The following is a 23,579-nucleotide window of genomic DNA, read 5'->3' on the forward strand; positions in this document are numbered from 1 at the left end:
CAGCTCTGACTATGTAAAGTTACAGTCTGCTTCCTATTAATTCCATGACATCAAATACGAAGTCATAATATGTTAAATGCAACATATCACACTCAAAGTCTTATTAAACACTGTTAAGGGGACAGAGCAAGTTTCACTCTTTTTTTGAAATTAATTATTTTGGTGAATTACTTAAGTTGTCTTTCTTATATTGGAAAAAATCTGTGTCTCTTATAAGAGAATAAATAAATAATTGAAAATGAAAAATACATGGTCTATATATATAACCCATTTTTTCAGTTTAAAATAACTAATAGAAATATGTGCATCATTGCCTTAACCAAAGTTTAGTGTGCACAAATTTCAGGAAAAATTTTTTCATATAATACAGATATTTTAGATATATCATTTTATGATCTTTCCCTGAGAATTTTTACTAAATAGAGGAAGCAAGCTGTGGATATAACTAATAACCAAGATTTAAAATTTATTGTAAGCCTGAGGGATTAAAGGAAAAATTTTCAGGTTTTATTTCTTAGTTTTTAACCTAATGACTGGTTTTTGTTTGTTTGTTTCCACTCCTACATCTATACTACCCATTCCTCCCCACCCCCACCCCCTAGTCTTATTGCACTGATCCTGATCTTGTCTTGGAGCTGAAGAATCTCATTGTAATATTTGCAGATACTTTGCAGGTGGGTTATACTCTAACATTCAATTCCTGGCTACTTTAAGTACTTAAAGATATATAAAACAATAGGCCATGCTCACTTAATTTATTGTGGATTAATAGTAGTAAATTGGTAGTAACCAAATACATGTATATATATATATATATTAGTGTCTCCCTATTACCCAGAACTTTTCATACCACTTCCTTTCTGATTATGAAGCTTGGACAGAGCTCATGGAATATTACCACCTTTTCAAATATTGGTCACTCAGAATATAGTATTTTTGTATTTAAGAAGAAATACATGGTACAGTGGAAAGAACTCTGAACTAGAAATTAGAAGATACAAACTCTGCCTTAGAACAGTAATCATGGGCCCTGGATGTCACACAGATCCTTAGTTTATGTTCTTCTGCTATTGACTAATTGTATGTCTACAAGTTTTCTAAACTTTAGATGTTCATTTGTGAAAATAGATTCATTATTAGTTTTAAGAATTTTTTTGAGTTTTAAATGTGATAATAATTAGGAAAACACATAGTTTGAAAGTTGTATTCCTTCAGTCACTTCGTAATTTCAGATGTACTATGACTGTGAGCAAATCTCTTTACTTCTTTGAGACTTGTGTTTTTTAAAAAATAAGATTCAAACTAAATTATCTGGAAACTCACTGTCTTTGTGATTTTCAGTATCAGAGTTTTAAGCTTGTCCCTCCTTCTTTGTCACAGATAATAAAGAATTTATTGTAGCTTGTTTTCATGCTTAAATTTATGAGATTTTTATGGTTGAAATAATGTTTTATGAAATATAGACCAGCATTTTCCAAAGTTTGACAATAGGTGTTACTTTTTTAAATTATGTTTTATTAATGATGCTATTACAGTTGTCTCAATTTTTCCCCCTTTGCCCCCTTCCACCCGGCACCCCCAAATCCCTCCGGCAGTCCCCACACCATTGTTCATGTCCATGGGTCATGTGTATAAGTTCTTTGGTTACTTCATTTCCTATACTGTACCTTACATCCCCATGCCTACTTTGTAACTACCTATTTGTACTTCTTAATTCCCTTACCTCTTCTCTTATTCCTCTAGGCCCCCCTCCCATCTGGCGATCATCAAAATGCTCTTTGTATCTGTGATTCTGTGTCTGTTCTTATTTTCCTAGTTTGTTTTTTAGATTCAATTGTTGATAGATATGTATTTATTGTCATTTTATGGTTCATAGTTTGATCTTCTTCTTTTTCTTAAATAAGTCCCATTAACATTTCATAAAATAATGGTTTGGCAATGATGAACTCCTTTAGTTTTCTGTTTCTGGGAAGCTCTTTATCTCTCACTCGATTCTAAATGATATCTTTACTGGGTAGAGCAATCTTGGCTATAGGTCCCTACTTTTCATGACTTTGAATATTCCTTGCGAATCCCTTTAGCCTGCAAAGTTTCTTTTTGAGAAATCAGCTGACAGTCTTATGGGAACTCCCCTGCAGGTAACTAACTGCTTTTCTCTTGCTGCTTTTAAGATTCTCTTTATCTTTCACCTTTGGCATTTTAATTATGTGTCTTGGAGTGAGCCTCTTTGCATCTATCTTGTTTGGGACTCTCTGTGCTTCCTGGACTTGCATGCCTATTTCCTCACCAACTTAGGAAAATTTTATTTCATTATTTTTTCAAATAGATTTTCCATTTCTTGCTCTTTCTCTTCTCCTTGAGGCACCCCAATGATGCAAATGCTGGAATGCCTGAAATTGTCCCAGAGGCTGCTTACACTATCCTCATTTTTTTTTTTTTGGATTCTTTTTTCTTCTTGTTCTGATTGGGTTTTGGGTTTTTTTTGTTTGTTTTTTGTTTGTTTGTTTGTTTTTGGGTTTTTTTGCTTCCCTGTGTTCAATATCATTGATTTGATTCTTGGCTTCATCTGCTCTACTGTTGATTCCCTGTAAATTGTTCTTTATTTTAATCAGTGTATCCTTCATTTTGGACTGAATCTTTTTTATGATGGTGAGGTCCTCACTAAATTACTTGAGCATCCTTATAACCAGTATTTTGAACTCTGCATCTGAGAGATTGTTTACCTCTATTTTGTTTAGTTCTTTTTCTGGAGTTTTGATCTGTCCTTTCATTTGGGCCATGTTTCTTTGTCTTCTCATTTTGGCAGCCTCCCTGTATTTCTTTCTTTGTATCAGGCAGAGCAGTTATGACTCCATGTCTTGGTAGTGTGGCCTAGCATAGTAGGTGTCCTGTAGCGTCCTGTGGAATAGCCTCCCCTATCACGCAAGCTGGGTACATGAGGTGTCCCCTTCATGTTGTTTGAGTACACCTTCCTCTTGTAGTTGAGCCTTGATTGCTGATGGCAGGTCAGTGGGAGAGATTTACCCAGGCCAGAATGCTGCAAAGATTGGCTATGATCACTGACCACCAATCTGCACCCTCCATGGAGGATCAGCTGTGCAGGGACAGTGTGGTGGTGTTCTGATGTGGTCTTTAGCTGTCCAGGCCTTGGGGTTTCCCAGGTGGTGCAGGCCTAGGTCACCCCTGCCTGTACTTTTTCTGGGGCCACCCTGCCTGTGCTAGAAAGCAGTCTGAGTTGGCTGCTACTTGTGCTGGGCTTGGAGATTCCCAGGTCAAGCCATGGTGTGAGTCTAGGCTGGCTGTTGCTAGTGCTGGGCCTGGGGCCACTTAGCAAGAGGAGAGAAGCTGGGGGCTCACTTAGGCTGGCTGTTGCTTGTTTGAGAGGACTTAGAAAGTTGTGAAGCATGAGCCAAGACCAGCCATTTGTATGAAGAAGCTGTTGTTAACGGCTGTAGGTTGAATGGGATGAGCCTCAGGGGATCACCGGGACAGGGCAAACAGTGTTAGCCAGGTTGATGGAGGCTCAGAATGACACCTGTTGCCGGCTCTGTGTGGGGAGGGTTTAGCAAGGGGCCAATGACCTCTGCCTGCCTTTCTGTCTGGGAGAAAGCAGTCTCCCAGCTCTCACCTTGCTGCTGGAAATTTCAGTTCCTCCCTTTATGCCTCTGGTGTCCTTCAAGCTGCTACCCCAGTGCTAAAGCTCAGAGGGAGTGAGTCTCAATAAGTCCATGTTCTTTAAGGGGAAATGCTTGGGACTCCAGAAGTTTCTTCCACTTACTCAATCCCTGCTGGTTTTGCAGCCAGAAGCTATGGGGACTTATATTCCTGGCACTGGCACCCTGGACTCGGGGGATTTTGGGGGCTGGGACTCCTCACTCCCGAGATATCCCTCCCAAATTTTTATTCATGGATGTGGGACCAGCCCGTTCCATGTCTCCACCCCTCCTACCAGTCTGGATGGGTGTGGTTTCTTTAATTCCATAGTTCCTAGACTTCCATTCAACTCAATTTCTGATGGTTCTGAGTGATGGTTCTATAATTTAGTTGTAATTTTGATGTAGTTGTGTGAGGAGGCAAGTCATGTTTACCTACCCTGCCATCTTGACTGGAAGTTCAGATGTTACTTAAATAAGACTTCTCTGGTCAAAATGTTTGGAAAATGCTAAGTGAAGTAAAACAGACTTTTCCATTAAAAGCCCTTCTCAGAGCAAATGTATGCCATACATTTCCAAAAGGAAGTTGATTTTGCAGCATTTTCCCAATATATTTGATCCTTGAATCTTTTTTGCTCTTACAGTATCTGTTAGATTTAGAGCTTTATAAAATATGCTTTGGGAAATGGTAATTTAAACTGTTTGCTTTATCACAAGAGTTTTTCCTTCATAGAATAATAATTGTCTACTTTATTCATAAACCTAAGAAGATTCCACAAGCTCCTTTAGTAAATTATTTTATTTGTGTTATATCTTTATTATTTTTGTGGTTTAAACTGTAAGACCAAAATAATGTGGGTTTTTTGTTGTTGTTGTTTTCATAAGTTCTGATAAATGTATCTGTACTACTGATCTCTCTTGAAAACAACAACAAAAAAAACTTTTAGGAAGTTTTATTGGAGAGTGCCTTAATTTTTTAGGCCTATCTCTAAGTAACTTCAGCGAGAGTTGCTATTGTTAATGACTTAAAGCTTTGCTATTCAAAGTATGTTCTGGGGCCCACTGCTCTGCAAATTGTTACTAGACTGCAAATTGTTTATTATGGGTCTGTAATAAAAAGGAGGTTTTGCCAGAATGTAATACAGCTACATCACTAAGTACACAGTTTAACTCAATTGGCATTTTTTGTAGCAAGACTTTCTTACTGTAGGTAGCAGCATTAATTTTTTCCCCAGTTTTGTTGAGAAATTACTGGCATCCATCACTCTAAGTTGAAAGAATATAGCATGATGATAATGATTTACATATATATAGTTAAATGATTACAGCAGTAGATCCAGCTAACATAATCTTCTCAAATAGAAACAATAAAAAGGAATGAAAAAAGGAAAAAATTTTTCTCCTTGTGATGAGAACTCCTAGGATTTACTCCTTTACTTTTTTGTTCATTATATAGAAGTGTTAGCTGTAGTCATCATGTTGTACATTATATCTCTAGTACTGTACTTACCTTGTAACTGGAAGTTTGTACCTTTTGACCACCTTCCTCCAATTTCCCCTCCTCCTACCCTCTACTTCTGGTAACCACGAGTCTGATCTCTTACTATGAGGTGTTTGATTGTTTGTTTGTTTTTTTAGATTCCACATATAAGTTAGATCATACAATATTTTCTTTCTGTCTCTTAGCATAATGCCTTCAGACCTATGCATCTTGTTGCAAGGGGTAGGGTTTCCTTATTTTTTACAGCTGAATAATATTCCATTGTTTATATATATACCACAACTTCATTATCCATTCATCCATCGATGGACATTTAGATTGTTGCTGTTTTTTGGCTATTATCAATGATGTTGCTAGGACCATAGCGGTGCAGATACCTTTTCAAGTTAATACTTTCATTTCCTTTGGATATTTTCTTGGAAGTGGAATTGCTGGATCATATACTAGTTCCATTTTTAATTTCTTTGAGGAACCTCTATGCTGTTTTCCATAGTGGATGTACCAATTGACAATCCCACCAACAGTACAAGATTTCTCTTTGCTTCACTTCCACACCAGCACTTATTATCTCTTGTGTTTCTGATAATGGCCATTCTAAACAGGCATGAGGTGGTAGCTCATTGTGGTTTTAATCTTCACTTCCCTGTCGATTTATATGCTGGTGCAAACTCCTTACCTCTTTGTAAACCATAACAAACTGATCTTGGACTGGCTTTGAGTACAGCTGAATCTAGAGTATTTGATGTGGTTCCAAGGAGAATCAAAGAGTAGTTGATAACATTCAGGTAATAGAGGCACTAAAAAGTAATGGTGATGGGAGCATAAACCTTTGTAGGTGTACCTTCCTAATCTTACAGCTGTGAAGTAAAAATGAGGAAGACAAACCAGTCCTTCCTATTTATTCAGAAATCCTGAAGTATTTTCACTCCATTGAAAATTGATAGGCCGAGCATTAGGTCTATCTTATACTGAGTTAATAAATACTGGCTTTTCAAGTTATACCTATTAATTGAGGAATTGGGAAGAGTTTTTTCATAAAAGCCAATTAAAGAATATTGCCTATTATTTAGTTTAAAATTGGCACTTTGCCACCCTAAGGAAAAAAATTTTTAAATCTCATTATTTTATCATTTAAAACAAAGCTAAAACAATAAAGTAAAATGTAACACCAGCGTATAGTTCTGCTCTCTGCCTATCAAGCAGACCAAAAGTAAATATTTACTGATTTATTCACTAACATTTTGAGCATCCCCTAAATACTGGCAGCTAGATTACATATACAATGATACACATAAAAATTAGCAAGACAGTATGGGCATAAAAATCTCTGGATTCAAGAAATTCACAGTTTAGTTGTAAAAAAATAAAATGTATAAAATGACATACTGTTACGGCAATATATTAAAGAGCTTTTGGCTCAGAGAAAATGGAATAACTAACTGATTTCAGGAACTGGGAAAGGCTATATATAGAACGTTGAAATGTGAGATGGATTTTGAAGGATGCGTTCAGCAAGTAGATGTGAAGGAAGGGACATTAATGGCAGAGAAAATAGCACATGTGAATTATAGATAGAGGTAAGATATGGTAAGGATGAGACTAGTTGTGCAACTTCACAGTCTTAGAAACTGCAGAATATGGGTATGGACAAAGAAGGGCAAGTAGTGATCTTGACACTGATAAGTTAGATTGATCCAGATTGTGGCAGATCTTGTGGGACTTTCGTAAGCCTTCTGTAGTTTTTAACCATTCGCACTTTTAAATGATAATTTTGAGAGTCTAGGCAATAGATTGAGTTGAAAGAGACAGGTGTTTGGAATTTCAGAGATGTTTAAGAGCTGAAATATGAAATAAAGCAGTGGCACTAGGAATATTTCTGGAAGGTAGTAAATTATGGAGAAGAATGATGTATTTGAAAGGTTTGTAAAGCAGGTAAAATGAAAAGAATTTGGTGACTGATTAGATGTTTCTGTGAGGGGGCATTTAGATGATTAAAAATTTTTTTTCCTGATAAACTGTATTGATGATGGAACTATTAACAGAGATAGGAAATAAGCAGAACACCTGGTTTAGTTGGAAGGGGTGGAGATACGTTTACTCTGAAGTGCTTGCTAGCAGAATGACTAGAGATGTCTAACAGGTGTTAGAATTAAGTAATTGGAATTTACAGAGTTATAGCTAGAGATACAGATTTGGGATAACAGAGAAAGTGCTGTATAAAGTCAGTATAGACTTCAGAGTGCCCTGGAAAATTAGAGAAGATTGAAGGATGGAGATAGAAGAAAAAAGGAAACTGATAGGATTATTTATAGATAAAAGGAGAATAAAGAGAGTGGTGTTATAGAATTCAAAGCAGAAGAGATTCAAGAAGAGAGGTATATTAGAATGAGAGATCATTGAATTTTACATTTAGGAGATAATCGGTGTCATTGTTGAGAGCAGTTTCAATAGAGGAGTAGGGTCTGGAGTTAGACCGTTGCAGGGTTTGGCTATGAAAGGAGTGAAAAGAGAGGCAGCTAGCAGGGTACAGAAAATTGAGAGAGGGCTATTTTCTCTTTTGTTGTTTTGATTTAAAGATGGGAGGCAATTTTGTATATTTATTTAACCAAGAGAAAGGAGCTGTGGAAGTTAAAAACACAATAGAATGAGTAGATAATCCCTGGAATGGTTCTAACAGGATGAGATAGGATCAAGAACTAAAATGTAAACCTTGACAGCTCTGTGAGGTGAGTGAAAATGCTTGGTCCTGATATGGGTGAGATTTCAGCGAACTTGGAGTTGGAAAGAAAGTTTTGGGCAGTGTATGTTCAATTAAAACATGTAAATTTTTCCTATACAAGAAAGTCAATCTGAAGCTGAAGGTGGAAAAGGAAACCAGCATGTTTTAGATAGAATATATTCCCCTATCTTCTTGAATCCTATTTAGAGACTACTTCTCAAGACACAATTATGTAGATCATTAATCTTGAACTTTCTTACCAGTTCTGACTTCTGATACTTTTTAAGGCTAACAAAGAAGTCCAGAGTGATTGGAGAGAAAAGAAATGGAAAAATTATTCCAGCTTCATAAAACTTTCTAGACACTTTTTTACCCAGTGCAATCTAGTAGAAAGTGAAAGGATATTTTTTTCATACTGTTGAAATGGCATACAATGTGATATGTGATATAGTTAGTTCACTTTCAGATAATTCTCCAGTGTTCCCAACATTTTAAAAATGAATATTTTATTTGTCTGATTTGTTTATCTGCTTTTTTTGTATGTGTGTTTTAGGGTTATGGTTTTCCAGTGAACCGACTTTTTGACCTTTTATTTGAAATAAGAGATCAATACAATGAAACACTGCTTAAGAAATGGGCTGCAGTTTTCAGGTTAGTCTAAGCCATGGTGCCTTAATGTGGTGAAAAAGTTTGTCAGATGCTAAAGTAATTGATTTTGTATTCAGCAGTAAAAAAGTGCTTTTAATTTTTATTGTGGTAAAGTATGCACAAGACAAAATTTAGTATTTTAACCTTTTAAAAATGTGCAATTTAGTGGCATTAAGTACATTTAGGTTGTAACCACCATCACTATCCTTCTCCAGAACTTTTTGATCTTTGCCAACTGAAACTATACCAATTAAACAATAACTCCCCATTCACTTCTCCTAGCCTCTGGCAATCACCATTCTACTTTGTCTCTATTAAATCCACTACTCGTGGTACTTCATGTAAGTGGAATCATACATATTTAAATACATATTTGTATTTTTTTGTGTCCGGATTATTTCATTTGGCATAATGTCTTTAAGGTTTATTTGTGTTGGAGTATGTGTCAGAATTTCATTTTTTTAAAGACTGAATAATATTCTGTTCTATGAATATACCATGTTTTATTTATTGTTGATCCATCTATGGATATTTGAGTTGTTTCTACCCTTTGGCTATTTTGAGTAATGGAGCTATGAACATTGGTGCACAAATATTTGTTTGAGTCCCCATTTTCAATTATTTTGGATATATACCCAGAAGTGGAATTGCTCGATTACATGTAAATATATGTTTAATATTGTGAGGACTTGCCATATTGTCTTCCACAGTGGCTACACCACTTATAGCTAATTTTTAAATGTACTAGTTCTAGTTTTAATCTCTATAGTTTGTTTTCCCAGTAAGTGATTAGGTAAAGGGCTGTAAGTATTCAAATGTATTTAGTATTAGAAACTTACAGCTTTTAAATTTTGTTTGGGAAAAGTGCTATTTTTTTTTTTTTACAAAATCTTAAAGCATATAATTAGGAAAATTACTTTTGCTTTAATCACTTGCCTGTAGGGCATAGGAAACATATTTTAATATCTATGCAATTTTCTATTGCCCTGAAAAGACATCTGCTCCCTCCCTTTTAAATTCTATAAATTTTTTCTCCCTCCATTCCTCTCTCCCTTCCTTCTTTCCTTCCTTTCTTTCAAGAAAAAGCCAGTCTTGAGATCTTAGATCTAAGTCATCCATAATATGTTAGAAGTAATGTGACAATAATGTTTGATGAGATCGAAATAGAAAATACGTTAAGTGATTTAACACTGGCTTGGCATTTACCGCATCAATTTTCAAAACTGTGGAGCGCTAACTATCTGAATATTTTAATAGAAGTCTTTCTTTTTAAAATACCTAACTGACTCACAAGGTGATACACTTCTCTTAAAACCAACTAAACAAATCCTTATTTAAGGTTTTTCTATTAACATTTCTTAGGAGTGATATTGTCAGGATATTGTCTTGAATGGATAATTGACAGTCTTGATGAGTCATGTATAAGTGTCAACAATTTTTGATATTTAGTATTTTAGAAATAGAGCTAATGCTTGTTGATAGGGGTAGTAATCTATAATATATATGCTATGATATAATGTGATGATATAATAGCTTTATTTATATATATATATGTGTATGTGTATACACACACAGACACACACACACACACACACACACACACAACCTTTACTTATAGGTGATGTTATTAACTTGCACTCTTCGGAAGAATGTTTACATTTTCACAATTGTTGATAGATTTCTATTGAGTCAGCTATTGTCTCTTTTCTGTTGTAAGACTTCTAGTAGTGAGGTTGCTCCCCAAGATGGGGAAATCTTTGAGGTGTTGTTTTCTCTCTGTGAGAGATAGGATTAACATCATCCATTGTAATTGTTGGAAGAACAAATGATAGTATGTGAATTGAGGAATATAATTCCCAAAGCCATTGACTTCTTTTATTGTTCTTCTAGATCATTCTTTTTGCTTAGATTTTTAAAAAAATTTTATTTATTTTTAGAGAGAGGAGAAGGGAGGGAGAGAGGGAGAGAAACACCAATGTGCTGTTGCCTCTCATGCACCCCCTGCTGGGCACCTGGCCTGCAACCCAGGCATGTGCCCTGATTGGGAATCGAACTGGACCCTTTGGTTTGCAAAAGGCCAGCGCTTAATCCACTGAGCACACCAGCCAGGGCTTTTGCTTAGCTTTTTAGAAAGTAACAAGATTTAAAGTCTTCTTATCCCTTATCTGTTTCTTCTATGATTTTACAAGTAGTGAAGTGACAACCCAACAATTAAGTGGAGAAAAGGTAGAAGTTACCATCAGTATTGAGTAATTAAAACTTGGCTACTTCCATGATAAAATTTACAATCTGACTACTGTCATAATTTGCTTATCTGTGTGTGCTTCTCTCCAACTATATTATGAGTACAGTGTTTTATTTATATTCTTGATTGCCTAGTGCAAATATAGTCCCTTGCACAGTGTAGGAACTCAGCAAATGTTTATAGAATTAGGTTCAGTAACTAGATCACTTCAGGACCACATTAACATTTTCAGAATATTAATATACCATTCATTAAATTATCTCTCCTTGCATATTAGCTGACTCCTGGCATTTGCATAAAGTGAATATTTTATGGTCACCTAGTAGTTTCTTTCCCTTAGTTTGCCTTTTAACCCTTTACTGTAAACACTATTTAGAAGGAAATAGAGTAAATTGAAGCCTCTTACTATATTTTAGGTGAACAGAGCCTCATTTTAACTACCTTTTGTGCCACTATGATTTACAAATCTGTGCCTTTATTTCTAGCCTCTCCTCAAGACCCCAGACCCATTTATCAATTAGATATCAATTATCTACTATGCAAACCATGTCCTTCTTTTGTATTACTTACCTAAGCAAATGTCTCTGATGAGGTGAGGTATATGAGGTCTGTCTGGAAAAAGTCTAACCACTGTTAATACAACGAGAATAGTTTGTGCAACATTGATGAAACCTGGCAGCCAAGGAGAGTAGACTGGAATGAACATGTATGAACAATGATGACTTCACTGTACTATTCAATGGTAGTGGTAGATGCAGTTGAGTAAGCTTGTGTACTGTGTGGCTGTCACATTCAAAATGACTGAGCTAGTAGAGCAATGAATCTGCATCAGATTTTGCGTTAAGCTTGAACATTCCTCCATGGAAACTATTCGGATGATTCAGAAGGCTGCAGCTATGGGCAACTGGTGATGGGCAGCTTTATCATGACAATGTGTCCACTCATGCAACACTTCTCATGCAGAGTTTTTTGGCAAAACATCAAATCATGCAGGTGACTCAGCCCCTCTACTGCCTAAATTTGGCACCCTGCAAGTTCTGGCTTTTCCCAAAACTAAATCACCTTTAAAAGGGCAGAGATTTTAAACCATCAGTGAGATTCAGGAAAGTATGACAGGGCAGGTGATGGTGACTGGGAGAACGGTGTGAGGTCCCAAGGTGCCTACTTTGAAGGGGACTGAGGTGTCACTGTCTCATGTGCAATGTTTCTTTTATCTTGTATCTTCTTCAATAAATGTCCCTATTTCTCATATAACATGGATGGATACTTTCTGGACAGATCTCATACATCTTTTGTCCTTTTGCCTTGTCTAGAAGACACAGATTTGTCAGGGTTACACTTTCCCTTATAATCGTCATTTAGTTTTAAAATCCTATATATTCTATTTCTAAAAGCTGTTGTTTCTACCACTTTCTTTTTGCCTACCCCAGAACAGATTTCATTCAAATTCCCATCACCTTTGATCTAGATTATTATTCAGTCTTTCTCAATGTCCTCTCTGTTTATAAGTGTCCTTTTCCCAGTTTATCTTCCACATTCTTCTGCCTTAAACCTATTAATGGTATTTCATTGCCTATAGTATAAATTCTGGATGCCTCATGTTGCCCACCTGCCCAACCTCATTTTACATCATATCCCTGGTATACTCTACTTCAGTAAAACTTTGCCACCTGTGGTTTTACACACCCCACACTTGGCTCATATTTATTTACCCCTTATACTTTTGCATGTTATGTTTCATCTTTCTGAACTGCTCTTCTCCCATAATCTCATCAGAAGTGTTTCTTTGCAGCTTTAGAGACTCCACAAAGCCCATAGCTTCTCTGTAAAACTTTCATTAGATGTCCCCCACCTACTTTAATAATGTTAATCACTTCTTCCTTTGTCCTCTTTCAGAACCTGGCACCCTTCTATTGTGTGTATAACATCTCAGTATAAACATTAAAAATTTGTTTGTATATTTGTCTCTCCTATTAGGTTTGAAAACAGAGATCTTGCTTTTATCTTCATGAGGTAGGGAGTTTCCATCACAGTTAGCTCAGAGCCTAGCATACAGGTGGTGTTCAATAAATGTTAAACAAATGAAATTATTGATTGAAAGGAAGTTGGTGATTGGACAGCAGGTATATTAGGACATGCCGGATTATGCTACAGGAATAAAAGTGACTTACATCTCAGTGGATGAACACAGACACTTTATTTCTTCCATACGCAGAAGTCCGTAGTGAGTCTAATAGTCCTTATCCAGGATTTGCATTTGTGATTCTATTTTCTCAACATGTGGTCTCCTCTGTCACCAGGGGAAGGAGGGTCACACAGGTAGTTCCTAAATGCTTTAGATGTGAAGCAATACATATGTCTTCCATTTATAGCCCAGTGGCCAAAGCTGGTCACGTAGCTCTGCCTGTTTGCAAGGGAGCTGTGTATGCGAGCATGTTGATATTTGGTGAGTAGTATATGTTTCTGCCTTATTAATTTTAAAAGAGCCTTTGCTAATGGCATTGTGTGAGACTAAACAATAGAAGACATTGTTTCATCTTCAAGAAGCTTATGATCTAGTTGGAAAGAAAGAAGAGAAAAGACATAAAACTTGAGAATTGTTCCTAGAAAGGAATACAGCTGGAAAACTATTTCAGGGCTTTGTTTTTAGTTATACATAATAGATAATAAGCTCATTTAGAGTATATCATCTTCAGAATTGAGCTAGACTAGAAAACTAAAAACTGACAAATTAAAAATGCTTTGGCAATAGTGGGGATTTTAAAAAAAATAATCCAACAGCACTCTCAGGATATGTTTTCTAATATTAAATTTTTAATTCCCTCTTCTTTCTTAACAGGGACATTTTTGAAGATGATAATTATAGTCCCATCCCTGTGGTTAATGAAGAAGAATATAAAGCAGTCATCAGTAAATTTCCCTTTCAAGATCCAGACCTTGAAAAGGTACAAGCTTTTTTTTATTATCCTTTATAAAGGTTAAACGTTTTTTTAAATTATTTTTTATTGATTATGCTATTACAGTTGTCCCAATTTTTCGCCTTTGCCCCCCTTTACCCTGTACCCCCCAACTCCCTCAGGCAGTCCCCATGCCATTGTTCATTGTTCATGCATGTAAGTTCTTTGGCTACCCCATTTCCTATACTGTACTTTACATCCCCATGGCTATTCTGTAACTACTATTTGTACTTTTTAATCCTTTCACTTCTCCACCCAAGAATTTTCTTAAAAATAAACTCATAGTATTTATTGCTACATAATAGTAACCTGACACCATAAGTGAGAATGTCTCTTTTTTGATACTTTTTTGTGTATTATTTAAGAAAATTATGTTTTTTTTAAAAGGTTATGTTGCTACTTACTAGTATTTTGGTGGTTAGGAAGGGACTTTCCCGGGATACTAGGAACAGTTGCCCCAAACATTGGGTGGATTCTCAGGACAGGTGTTGCTAACCGTGGATGGATTTCAGATTAGATATACTGAATGTCGAGTAGATTATAGAGCTAAGTATATTCTAGAGAAAGAGAGGAGAATTTCTTTGAAATGTCCATCACAGTGGAAGCTCTTCTTTTGTGGCTTTTTTTTCTAGAAATTTACTTTTATAAAAAATTTATCTTGGTTAAGAATGAGGTTAGTAGCCACCTGTAGATTTTTTTTCTTGAAGCAGGAATATGTATTTTTGGAGTCAAGATGTCTGAATAAAAGACAGGATATGGAAAGGAAATATCCCAGCATGTAGCGTAATCTAGGACTACATATGATTGCATGTATGTGCGCACACACACACACACACTTGTACGTATCTAGTATCTCTGGGTAGAATCACATCTCATGGGAAAAGGGTTTCATATTTTCAATTATTGCAACCTTTTTAATCTTCTTTCTTCTTGTTTTTTATACTATATTATTTTTCCAGCTCTATAATTCAGCCATTTTCTACATTTTTATCCCTGTATGACAAATAAAAGTGAATTCTAAGTGAAATATGTGAATAATGATTGTAATTTTTATGTAACATTTTTATATGTATAAACTAAGCTTATTATGTATAATAGTGTCTAAATATAGGACCAGGTAATTAAATGCTTAGCTTATGGATTATGGCTAGAACTGCCATTGCATAAACCTAGTAGCTGTTCTAATGCACAAAGGACCAGAACAGTTACTCTAAACCTATAATTTTAAAGCCCCAATCAAAATTGTCCCTGTCAAGAAATGTTATCAGAATAGTCTCCATTCCATGACTTGGTTTTGTTTTGTTTTAATTACTGGTAATAAAGTTTCTTCAAGCTATAATATCTCCATAGAGAATATTGGATTGGTCTGGGTTCACGTGCCAGCTCTGCCTGTGGCTTAGTATGGACAAGTGGCTTACCTTATTTGGGCATTTGTGGCTCATCTGTCAAGTGAGGAGGTTGAACAAAATAATCTGTAATGTTCCTGCTAATTACACTACAGTATTCTACTATAAATAGGCTTATAGTTAAAAGGAAGTTTGACTTGGCTTGTAGGGTGCTTCCAAAATATATAGTAGGATTAAACTTGCTAGCAGTTGCATTCATTGGTCCATATATTACTTATTATTAAAAAGAAAAACTACTTTAAGGTAAAGACCACATGGAAAATTTAAATTTGACAGTTTAAAAAGAAATCCCAAAAATTATTTAATAGTAGACTCTTCATTGTGTGTGTGTGTGTATATATTTATTTTTTCCTAATTTAAATATATTTTTCAATTAAAAGTATTGGGTAAGATGTAATACTGTATCTCAGATGGCTTATTTACAGTGTAAATCATGAGTGAGAAAGAGTAAGACTAAACATATATGCAAAAGTCAGTCTTTTTTCCAGATAGCTGTGATTAGAACCCTTTGGCTATAATAAAAACATATTCATATTGTTTTTAATGTCATTAATATAAATTCTTCAAGCTGCAGTATCTTCCAGATAGCTGGTATGACATTCATTATTTGCAAAACATAAACTGTATCTGAGTTAGCACTTACATTATTATCAGGTGATTTTAAAGAATAGCAACTCCTTAGTTGATTTTTATAGTACTCCTAATTACTCCTCTAAATTTGGAAAGGTTGAACTTAGCCGTTTTGGAGAGACGCTGCTTTCTATGAATGCTTTTGCTAACAGCTAGTTTAAATTTCTTTATGCTGGAGGTATTTAAGAATACATTTGTCCACTCAAATATTTGTTCTCACCTACTATACAGTAGTCACTGTGCTACATGCTAATATTCAGTTTCTGCTGTCAAAGAGCTTATAGTCAACAGGAAATTATAATTCACAGAAGTTGGCACTGCTCAAGATAGAGGAAGCAGCATGCACAAAGGCTATAATTCTGTAGTATAAAGTACAAAGTTGATAAAGTACAAGAGAAGAAGACGAAGTAGAAAGGGCCCAACTATATTATCTCTTGTTAAACAGTGTTAGAGAGTTTAGCCTTTATCCTGAGGGGACTAGAGACATCTCCACAGGATTTTAAGTAGTAAAAACATAATCAGATTTGTGCTTTCAGTGTAAATTACGAGTAAGAAAGAGTAAGACTGAACATATATGCAAAAATCAATCTTTTTGCAGATAGCTGTGGTAATTTGATTAGAACCCTTTGGCTAAAATAAGAACATATTCATATTCTGTCTTTAATGTCATAAAAATAGATTCTTAAAGATGAAATATCTTCCAAATAGATCTCTCTGGCTCATGTGTGGAGAATGAATTGGGGAAGAGCCTAGACTGGTGGCAGGGAGACCAGCTAGGGGATTGTTGTAGTTATCTTGATAAGAGAGATTGGTGACTTGAGTGAGAGTTATGGCCATGGAGTTCAAGAGATGCTTAGAAGGTAGGAACAAATAGGAGTTGGTGATCATTTGCATATGAGAGATGACAAAGCTAGAAGGCTCAAGTATGATAGCCAAGTTTCTGCTTTGGACAGGGGTAGCATTCTCTAAGGCAGGACACACAAGAAGAGCAGATTTAGAAGGAAGGGATGATAATTACTTTTGGATCTATTGAGTTTGTGTCAACTGGTATGCGGCTACGGGTGTTACATTTTAAGTGTAACAGACAAATGAAAGTGTCCAAGTGGTGATTAGGTACATGGATTTGGACTCCAGGAGAAAGATTTGGCCTAATTTTATAGATTTGAGAGATGTTGGCACTTGCATGGTAGTTGAAGTCATGAGAGTAGAGGAGATCATAAGGATAGTATGTATGTATAGTAGGAAAGGAAGATGTAGGATAGACCCTAAGGCATTAATTAAGGAGAGGCTAGAGGAGGAGATAGAGAAGGTGGAGAAATAAGAGGAAAACCAGTGTGGGGCAGGGATACCAAGGAAAGAGAGATCATTTAAGAAGCAGGATGGGGCCAGCTGTGTCAGATACTTTAGATAAATCAGGGAACATGGGAGCTGGAAAAGACTATTGGATTTAAGATTTACAAGGTCATTAGTGACCTCAGTGAGGGTACTTTCACTGACATAACTAGGTTGCAATGAATGTGGAGATAGGAGTATAGATTAGACTTCAGGAAATGTAAGTAAGGGGTTTTTCTTAAAAATCTTGGAGAGAATTTACCTTTTCGAAACCAAGTATTTGCTAATGGATGTTGGCTGACAAAGCAGTTTAACCAAGAAGCACACTGTAAACCATTGACTGTGTACCAGTGTTCGATGATGTACTTGGACAGAGAGCTGTTGTAAGGTGTTTTAGGAGTTATGGAATGAAATAAATACCTTCTTGAATTGGTATCAAGCCTTCACTGAGGGTCTGTGAAGGGAGTCTTAGAATTGTTTGATAACTCTAAGCCAGGGAGCTGGTCCATAACTTTCATGACCAACTTGACTCATGTATTGTGGATGCAGAGTAAGACCGCGGACGCCCAGGCCTCTTCCGCAGGATAGTTATCAGAACATACAGGGGTGTTCATACATGCTTTCTCTGTTTGTTAGAAGTCTAACAATATGATTTAAGAAACAAGTTAATGGCTATATTATTTTATTCAGAAGTATTTTTATTTTCTTTAAAATCTCAAAAATAATGTAAAAATATAACAATAGACTTTGAGATACAGGTATTTACTATTAATTCAAACGTACAATCAATTTTTACGTTTTTAGGTGATTAAAACAGCTTTTTCTAAACTTTTGAAAAAATTAACTTTTTTTCTACAGCAATCTTTCCCAAAGAAATTCCCAATGTCTCAGTCAGTGCCTCATATTTACATTCAAGTTAAAGAATTTATTTATGCCAGCCTTAAATTTTCGGAGTCACTACACCGGAGGTAAGTTTACTAATAAGAAATATATCCTTATCATAGTTATTTTTATGAAACATTAACAGTTGATTTCTAGGCCATTACTTTTTAATGGATTATTACCTCATTGAAAAGGCTACCACATTTTAGTGATATATGGGGTTAAGTTGCTATAAATCTGATTTTTTTTTACTTTTTATTACTTTTTATTATGTAAATCTTCAAACATACATAAAAGAAGAGGTAATAGGATAGGAAACTCCTATATTCTCAGCATCTAGATTTAACAGTAATAAACATTTTGCCATGCTTTATTTTTTTGCTGAAGTATTTTAAAGCAGATAATCAAATTTTACCACTAAATACTTCAGTATGTGTTTGTAAAATCAATAAGAACATTTCATTGCTTACCCACTTATATTTAACACTATTCCAAAATATCAATTCCCTAGTACCTATCAATATTTTCTTTTTTTTAATTTAATATTAAATTTACTATCTTTCAGCCTATCAGTTTCATAATTCAACAAAAGCTTATAAAACAGAAAGTAACATAGAAATTAGATTCACATGTGAGAAAATATCTTAGATGTATATATCTGAAATACATATTTTAACAACTATATAAGAGGCATTTATATATCTTAGGAGTAAAAATAAAATGTCTAAAATCTAATCAGTCCCGTGAAGGTGTGGGAGAGTTATGGACTTAACATATTGAGATCAGAGACCCGTATCACGAGTCCTTCTAATCTATAAAGTTATGTTAAATATTATTTCTAGACCTCAGTATAGTTCAATATAATCTTGAGCAAAAACCTATCAATATTTTGGCTTAGTATCCCTCAAATTGCTTAAGATTACCTTATCATTACGTTAATGAAAACAATTCTTTTAAATCTAGAGATATTTCAAATTAGTAACAGAAATGTTTAAGATAATTAAACCAAACCAATATTTTCTTGGTTGTCCCCAAAATGTATTTTTATAGTTGATATGTTTGTTTATGTTTTTTTTTCCTTTTTGGGGGGTTGGTGTATTTGAAGCAGTATCTAGATGAGGTTCACACTTGCATTTGTTGTTAAATCTGTTTTACCAATATCCTTTTTGTTTTTCTTTAGTTATTGAGTTCTTACTTAGTTTCTTTTTTTCTTTTTTATTCCTTAGATTACCAGTAGCTAAACAATACCCCTTCTTTACCTATGTCATTGACTTGTCAAAAAACTGATCTTCTCATTAGTTTTGTTTTTCTTCAAATAGGCTTAAAGTAAGGTTTCATACAAAGTTAAAGAATAATAAAGAATGCTGTGCAAACTGGTATCATGATGCAGCAATGGAGAACAGTGCAGCAACTGTTGGTAGTCATAGCCAGCTTGATTTTATAAACAAGAGAATACCATCTATTTAGTATGACGAAAGTAATATCCTACGTGTATGGAAGTAGGAAATGTGGTAGTATCCCAGTTTTGGTAATAAGGAAACTGAGGCTCAGAGAGGCTACATCATTTGTCCAGAATGAACCAGCCAATTAGTGTGAGAGATGGGACGAAGGAGCGGTTCTTCTGACTCCCATATCAGTCAAAGTGTCTGACATAAAAGAAATAAATGACCTAGAGAGTCCCTGCATTATAGGTTCATGATCTATTTCTAATTGTGAATACTCTCTGGAGGAGAGAGTGGTGATGTTGGCTTTCATAATATAATGTCTCCCTCTCTGAAATTCATTCTTTTCAATTTGTATACTGAATAGCAGGAAATAATCCTTTAGTGTTAAATGCTTTTTAATTTTAAGTCATAAAAGGCATGAAGTCAGTTCAGATATAAGAATTATCTATTTTTCAAGCTGAAACAGTGAAACAATGACAGTTTTTAAGTTATATTTTATTGTATCTGTGTCATGTATTGTAATTATTATTTTGGATTTAAGTGACCTAAATAAATGGAAAAAGAAATGGGTACTCTGTGAGAATATAAGAGTATCTGATTTTAGGTCTTGCACTGCTTTTTCCTGTGAATAGGGATCCTTTAAAGGATTTCTTAATTTTTGTTTTTCAATAATGTGAGTTGGAGAGGAAAGGAAAAGAAAGGAAGACAAATACCTAACTCATAGCATCTGCTGTGCTATGTGTTTCTCACAAGCCAGTGATTCTCAAAGTGTAGTTCCCAGACCAGTAGCATTAGTATCACACGGGACATTGTTAGAAATGCAACCTCAGACCTACTGAATTACAAACTCTGAGGATGGTACCCTTGGTTTTACCAACTTCCCTGTGTGTTTCTAAAGTACTCTAAAGTTGAAGAACCACTGTCTTAAGTTTCATCATGTACCTAGACTCATATTCCAAAGTCTTTACAGGTATATTGTAAGTACAATAACTTCTAACTGTTGTCATAAAACTCACTAGAGGTAATGTGTGTGCTATACTGCACAACATGACACACACGATATAATCTGGCATTTGAAAACCAAATGACACAGATGAGTATTAACAGAAAAGGAATAACTATTACAATGGTAGTTTTCACTAGTGGAGCTTGAACTGTCTGAGAACCACTAATAGGTTATGCCTACCCTGTTTTTCCTTTAACATCCTAGAGTTCTGATCTAAGGCAGAGATAATATATTGGAGTGGTTAAGAACATAAGCTTCAGATTTAGACCTTAGTTTGAGTCTTGATGCTAATATTCACTGGTTGTTAGTTGTTGTAGGATCCTGGGCAAATGACTTAATCTGTTTAAATTGTAGTTTCCTCATCTCTAAAATGAAGGAAATAATTCATAGGGTGGTTGTTAGAATTGAATGAGGTAATGCATGTGTATAAAGCACTTGGTATAGTGCCTGGTACGTGGTAGACACACAGGATTTAGGAGAGGATGAGCTACTACAATATTAGATGTAAGACTGGTGCTTGGAGTGTTTTATTTTGTTGGGGTACTGTTGAAGAATTTTTCGCTAAGGGTTGACGTGATTAGAATTATATTGTAGAAAGTTCACTCGGGCATCTATATGGATGGTAGATTGGAGGGGATTAAAAAAAACAGTCATGTTGAACAGGTGAAGGCAGTGGCTCGAGAAAAGGATTCTGAAATAATCAGGATCAGTGATGGCGGCGAGGAAGAAACATATACAAGAAGTTTTAGAAGCTTGAAATTAGAGTACTTGTGAGTAACTAGATGAAATTAAGGGATAGGGAACAACTTAAATTACATATGGATGAGCTTGAATTTGTTTATACAATCTCAAATAAATTCTGGTTTTAGTTAGTCGTCTTTGAAAAAAGTGATTCATGCATTCCTCTATTATCAGCTCCATCAATTTTTTCCTTCTCTCTTTGATGAATATATTAGTCACTTTTTTAGTTCAATGTCCAGTTGTTTAACTCTATATAATCATTGTTACTCATTCAACAAAGCTTTAATGCTTACATTTTAAAAAAATTGTGCCTTACTAAATTTGTTGGTTATTTTCATATGTTAATGAAAGTAATAAACAATTCAGAATATAGTGACAGCATAGTTAATAAATACGTAAATCTAAATTTATTCTAGATTATCAGCTTTCGACACATATTTTTATTTTAAAAATTTACATCTGTGCCCTAAAATTGAGCTCTTAGAGTTGCTTTGTTTTTTTGTCATTAGAGTTATGGAAAAAAATCACTTTCTGTGTTTAAAGCCTTCTTATTACATTTAAACATTTTGGAGTTAGATTTTTAGAACTAGAAGATACTTCAGAGCTTTTATAGCATGAAAGTTTGGATTTCTTTTTATATATGAATAAAAGCAGGGTCAGAGAATGAAGTGACTTTATGAATAGGCGCCAAAGTCTCAATTATTTAGTTGTAGAGGAAACATCTGGACCTAATATAATCTTTAAGAACTTCTCAGTTTGCATAAGAGGTTAAACTATAATATATTTTAGGAGTTTTACTAGATATTAAGATGTAATTACTGTGAAATGTTTTTTAAAAATTAGGAAGAGTACACATTATAGGCTCAAAGGGCAGGGAGTTAAGGGAAAAATTGCTCAATTAGGATAAAAACCTCATGGACAAAATAGTGGTTATTGTCAGGTAAATCTTGCTGCCACGGACAGGACAATAGGTACTGAGAGGGTTTTTTTCTCTGCTTTTACTCATGGAAAAAAAAGCATGTACTGACTCAGCATTTAAAGGAGTTCGGGGAAACTAAAAGAAAGACATTATCTTACCATGATAGATTATCTATTTCTCCCTTTCATCTGCAAATACTTTACCTGAAGAATGTTATACAGGTGTCTTTAAGCATAATTTGAGTGTGACAGAAAAGAAACCAGAGGTGGCAACCACCCCCTTTTTATCAGGGTGAGTACATGTGCTCGTTTGAGGATAATGACATATTAGAAAGAGTTTTCTGAGATTTTGATGCCAAGTCACCCTGAAGCCCTACTGGTGGCACATTCCCTTGGAAGTCTTGATTTTAGATAAAAAGATCCAGATGGAAGTATTCTTCTCAGGTCTGCCAGAAATAGGGGTGACAGAAATTGAAAACAGAGCCTGCATTCAAATGGACAACACTAGAGTAGTAGTGAGAAGCACCATGTTTTATCAAATCTTGCTCTCTTTGCATTTTTAAATGAATATAAACTAGTAAATATTTGTGCTTCATAGAATTTTAATATTTTAATAAAATAAAAAGTTTAAATATTTAAGCCTATGTGTAAGGCAGTGGTTCTCAACTGGGGTGATTTTGCTTCCCAAGGGACATTTGGCAGTGTGTAGAGGGATTTTGGGTTGTCACAGCTAAGGGGAGGGGTGCTATTTGCATCTAGTGGGTAGAGGCCAGGGATGCTGTCCTAAACACTCTTCCGTGCGCACAGGACAGGCCCCACTGCAAAGGATTATCTAGCCTAAAATGCCAGTGGTGCTGAGACTGAGAAAAGTTGGCTTAAAGACAGTTTAACAGTTTTGATAGTGAAGCTATATGCAAGAAGGCCTAGTGGTTGGGAGAAAATAATAAGCTTTTTAGTGCTAGCCTAGGAATCTTTTAAGATGTTAAGAAACACCATAGTGTTTTTATTTGCACCGAATTAAAACTAGTGTAAGGTAGTTAACTATAGTTTTTTGAATCTTTTTTTGAAATCTCAGTGGAAATGGATATCTTAGTTATATTAAAATTAAATCTAGTAATTAATTATATCTGGGAAGAGCTCACATCAATTTGCATTTTAACAGTAATTTTGTCTATAATTGTGTGTGAAATGTCTTTGAAAGTGGCTGTCCCATAATGGAGTCATTATTTAAAAATAATTTTGTAGGTGAGATGGTCACCTATAAGTGGAACCTAATCAACAAAACAAACAAGCGAGCAAAATAGAACCAGAGACATAGAAATAAAGAACAAACTGACAGTGACCAGAGGGGTGGGGGGAGAGGAATAATAGATGGGGGAGAGGGAAAGGGTCGAATCAAGGAACCTATATAGAGGGCCCACGGACAAAGGCAACGAGGGGAGGACTGAATGGGGAGGTGGGGGTGGGTAGGTCAGGGGAGAGTAATGGGGGAACAT

At 35.2% G+C, this 23,579-nt stretch overlaps 1 protein-coding gene across 4 annotated transcripts in view; it reads left to right on the forward strand.

Annotated features, from left to right (window-relative positions):
• The window catches only part of EXOC6 (exocyst complex component 6), a 169,725-nt gene that overhangs the window by 66,028 nt on the left and 80,118 nt on the right, over positions 1-23,579 (forward strand). For all 4 annotated transcript variants that reach the window (XM_054572861.1, XM_054572863.1, XM_054572864.1 and 1 more), the window contains exons 12-15: positions 603-674; positions 8,427-8,524; positions 13,606-13,711; positions 17,950-18,059. In XM_054572861.1, the coding sequence (XP_054428836.1) occupies positions 603-674; positions 8,427-8,524; positions 13,606-13,711; positions 17,950-18,059 (386 nt within the window). The remainder of the gene's footprint in view (positions 1-602; positions 675-8,426; positions 8,525-13,605; positions 13,712-17,949; positions 18,060-23,579) is intronic.

Source organism: Pteronotus mesoamericanus, unplaced genomic scaffold (genome assembly GCF_021234165.1).
Source record: "Pteronotus mesoamericanus isolate MK-2021 breed Mesoamerican mustached bat unplaced genomic scaffold, CSHL_Meso_final contig_24, whole genome shotgun sequence".
NCBI classification, from domain to species: domain Eukaryota; kingdom Metazoa; phylum Chordata; class Mammalia; order Chiroptera; family Mormoopidae; genus Pteronotus; species Pteronotus mesoamericanus.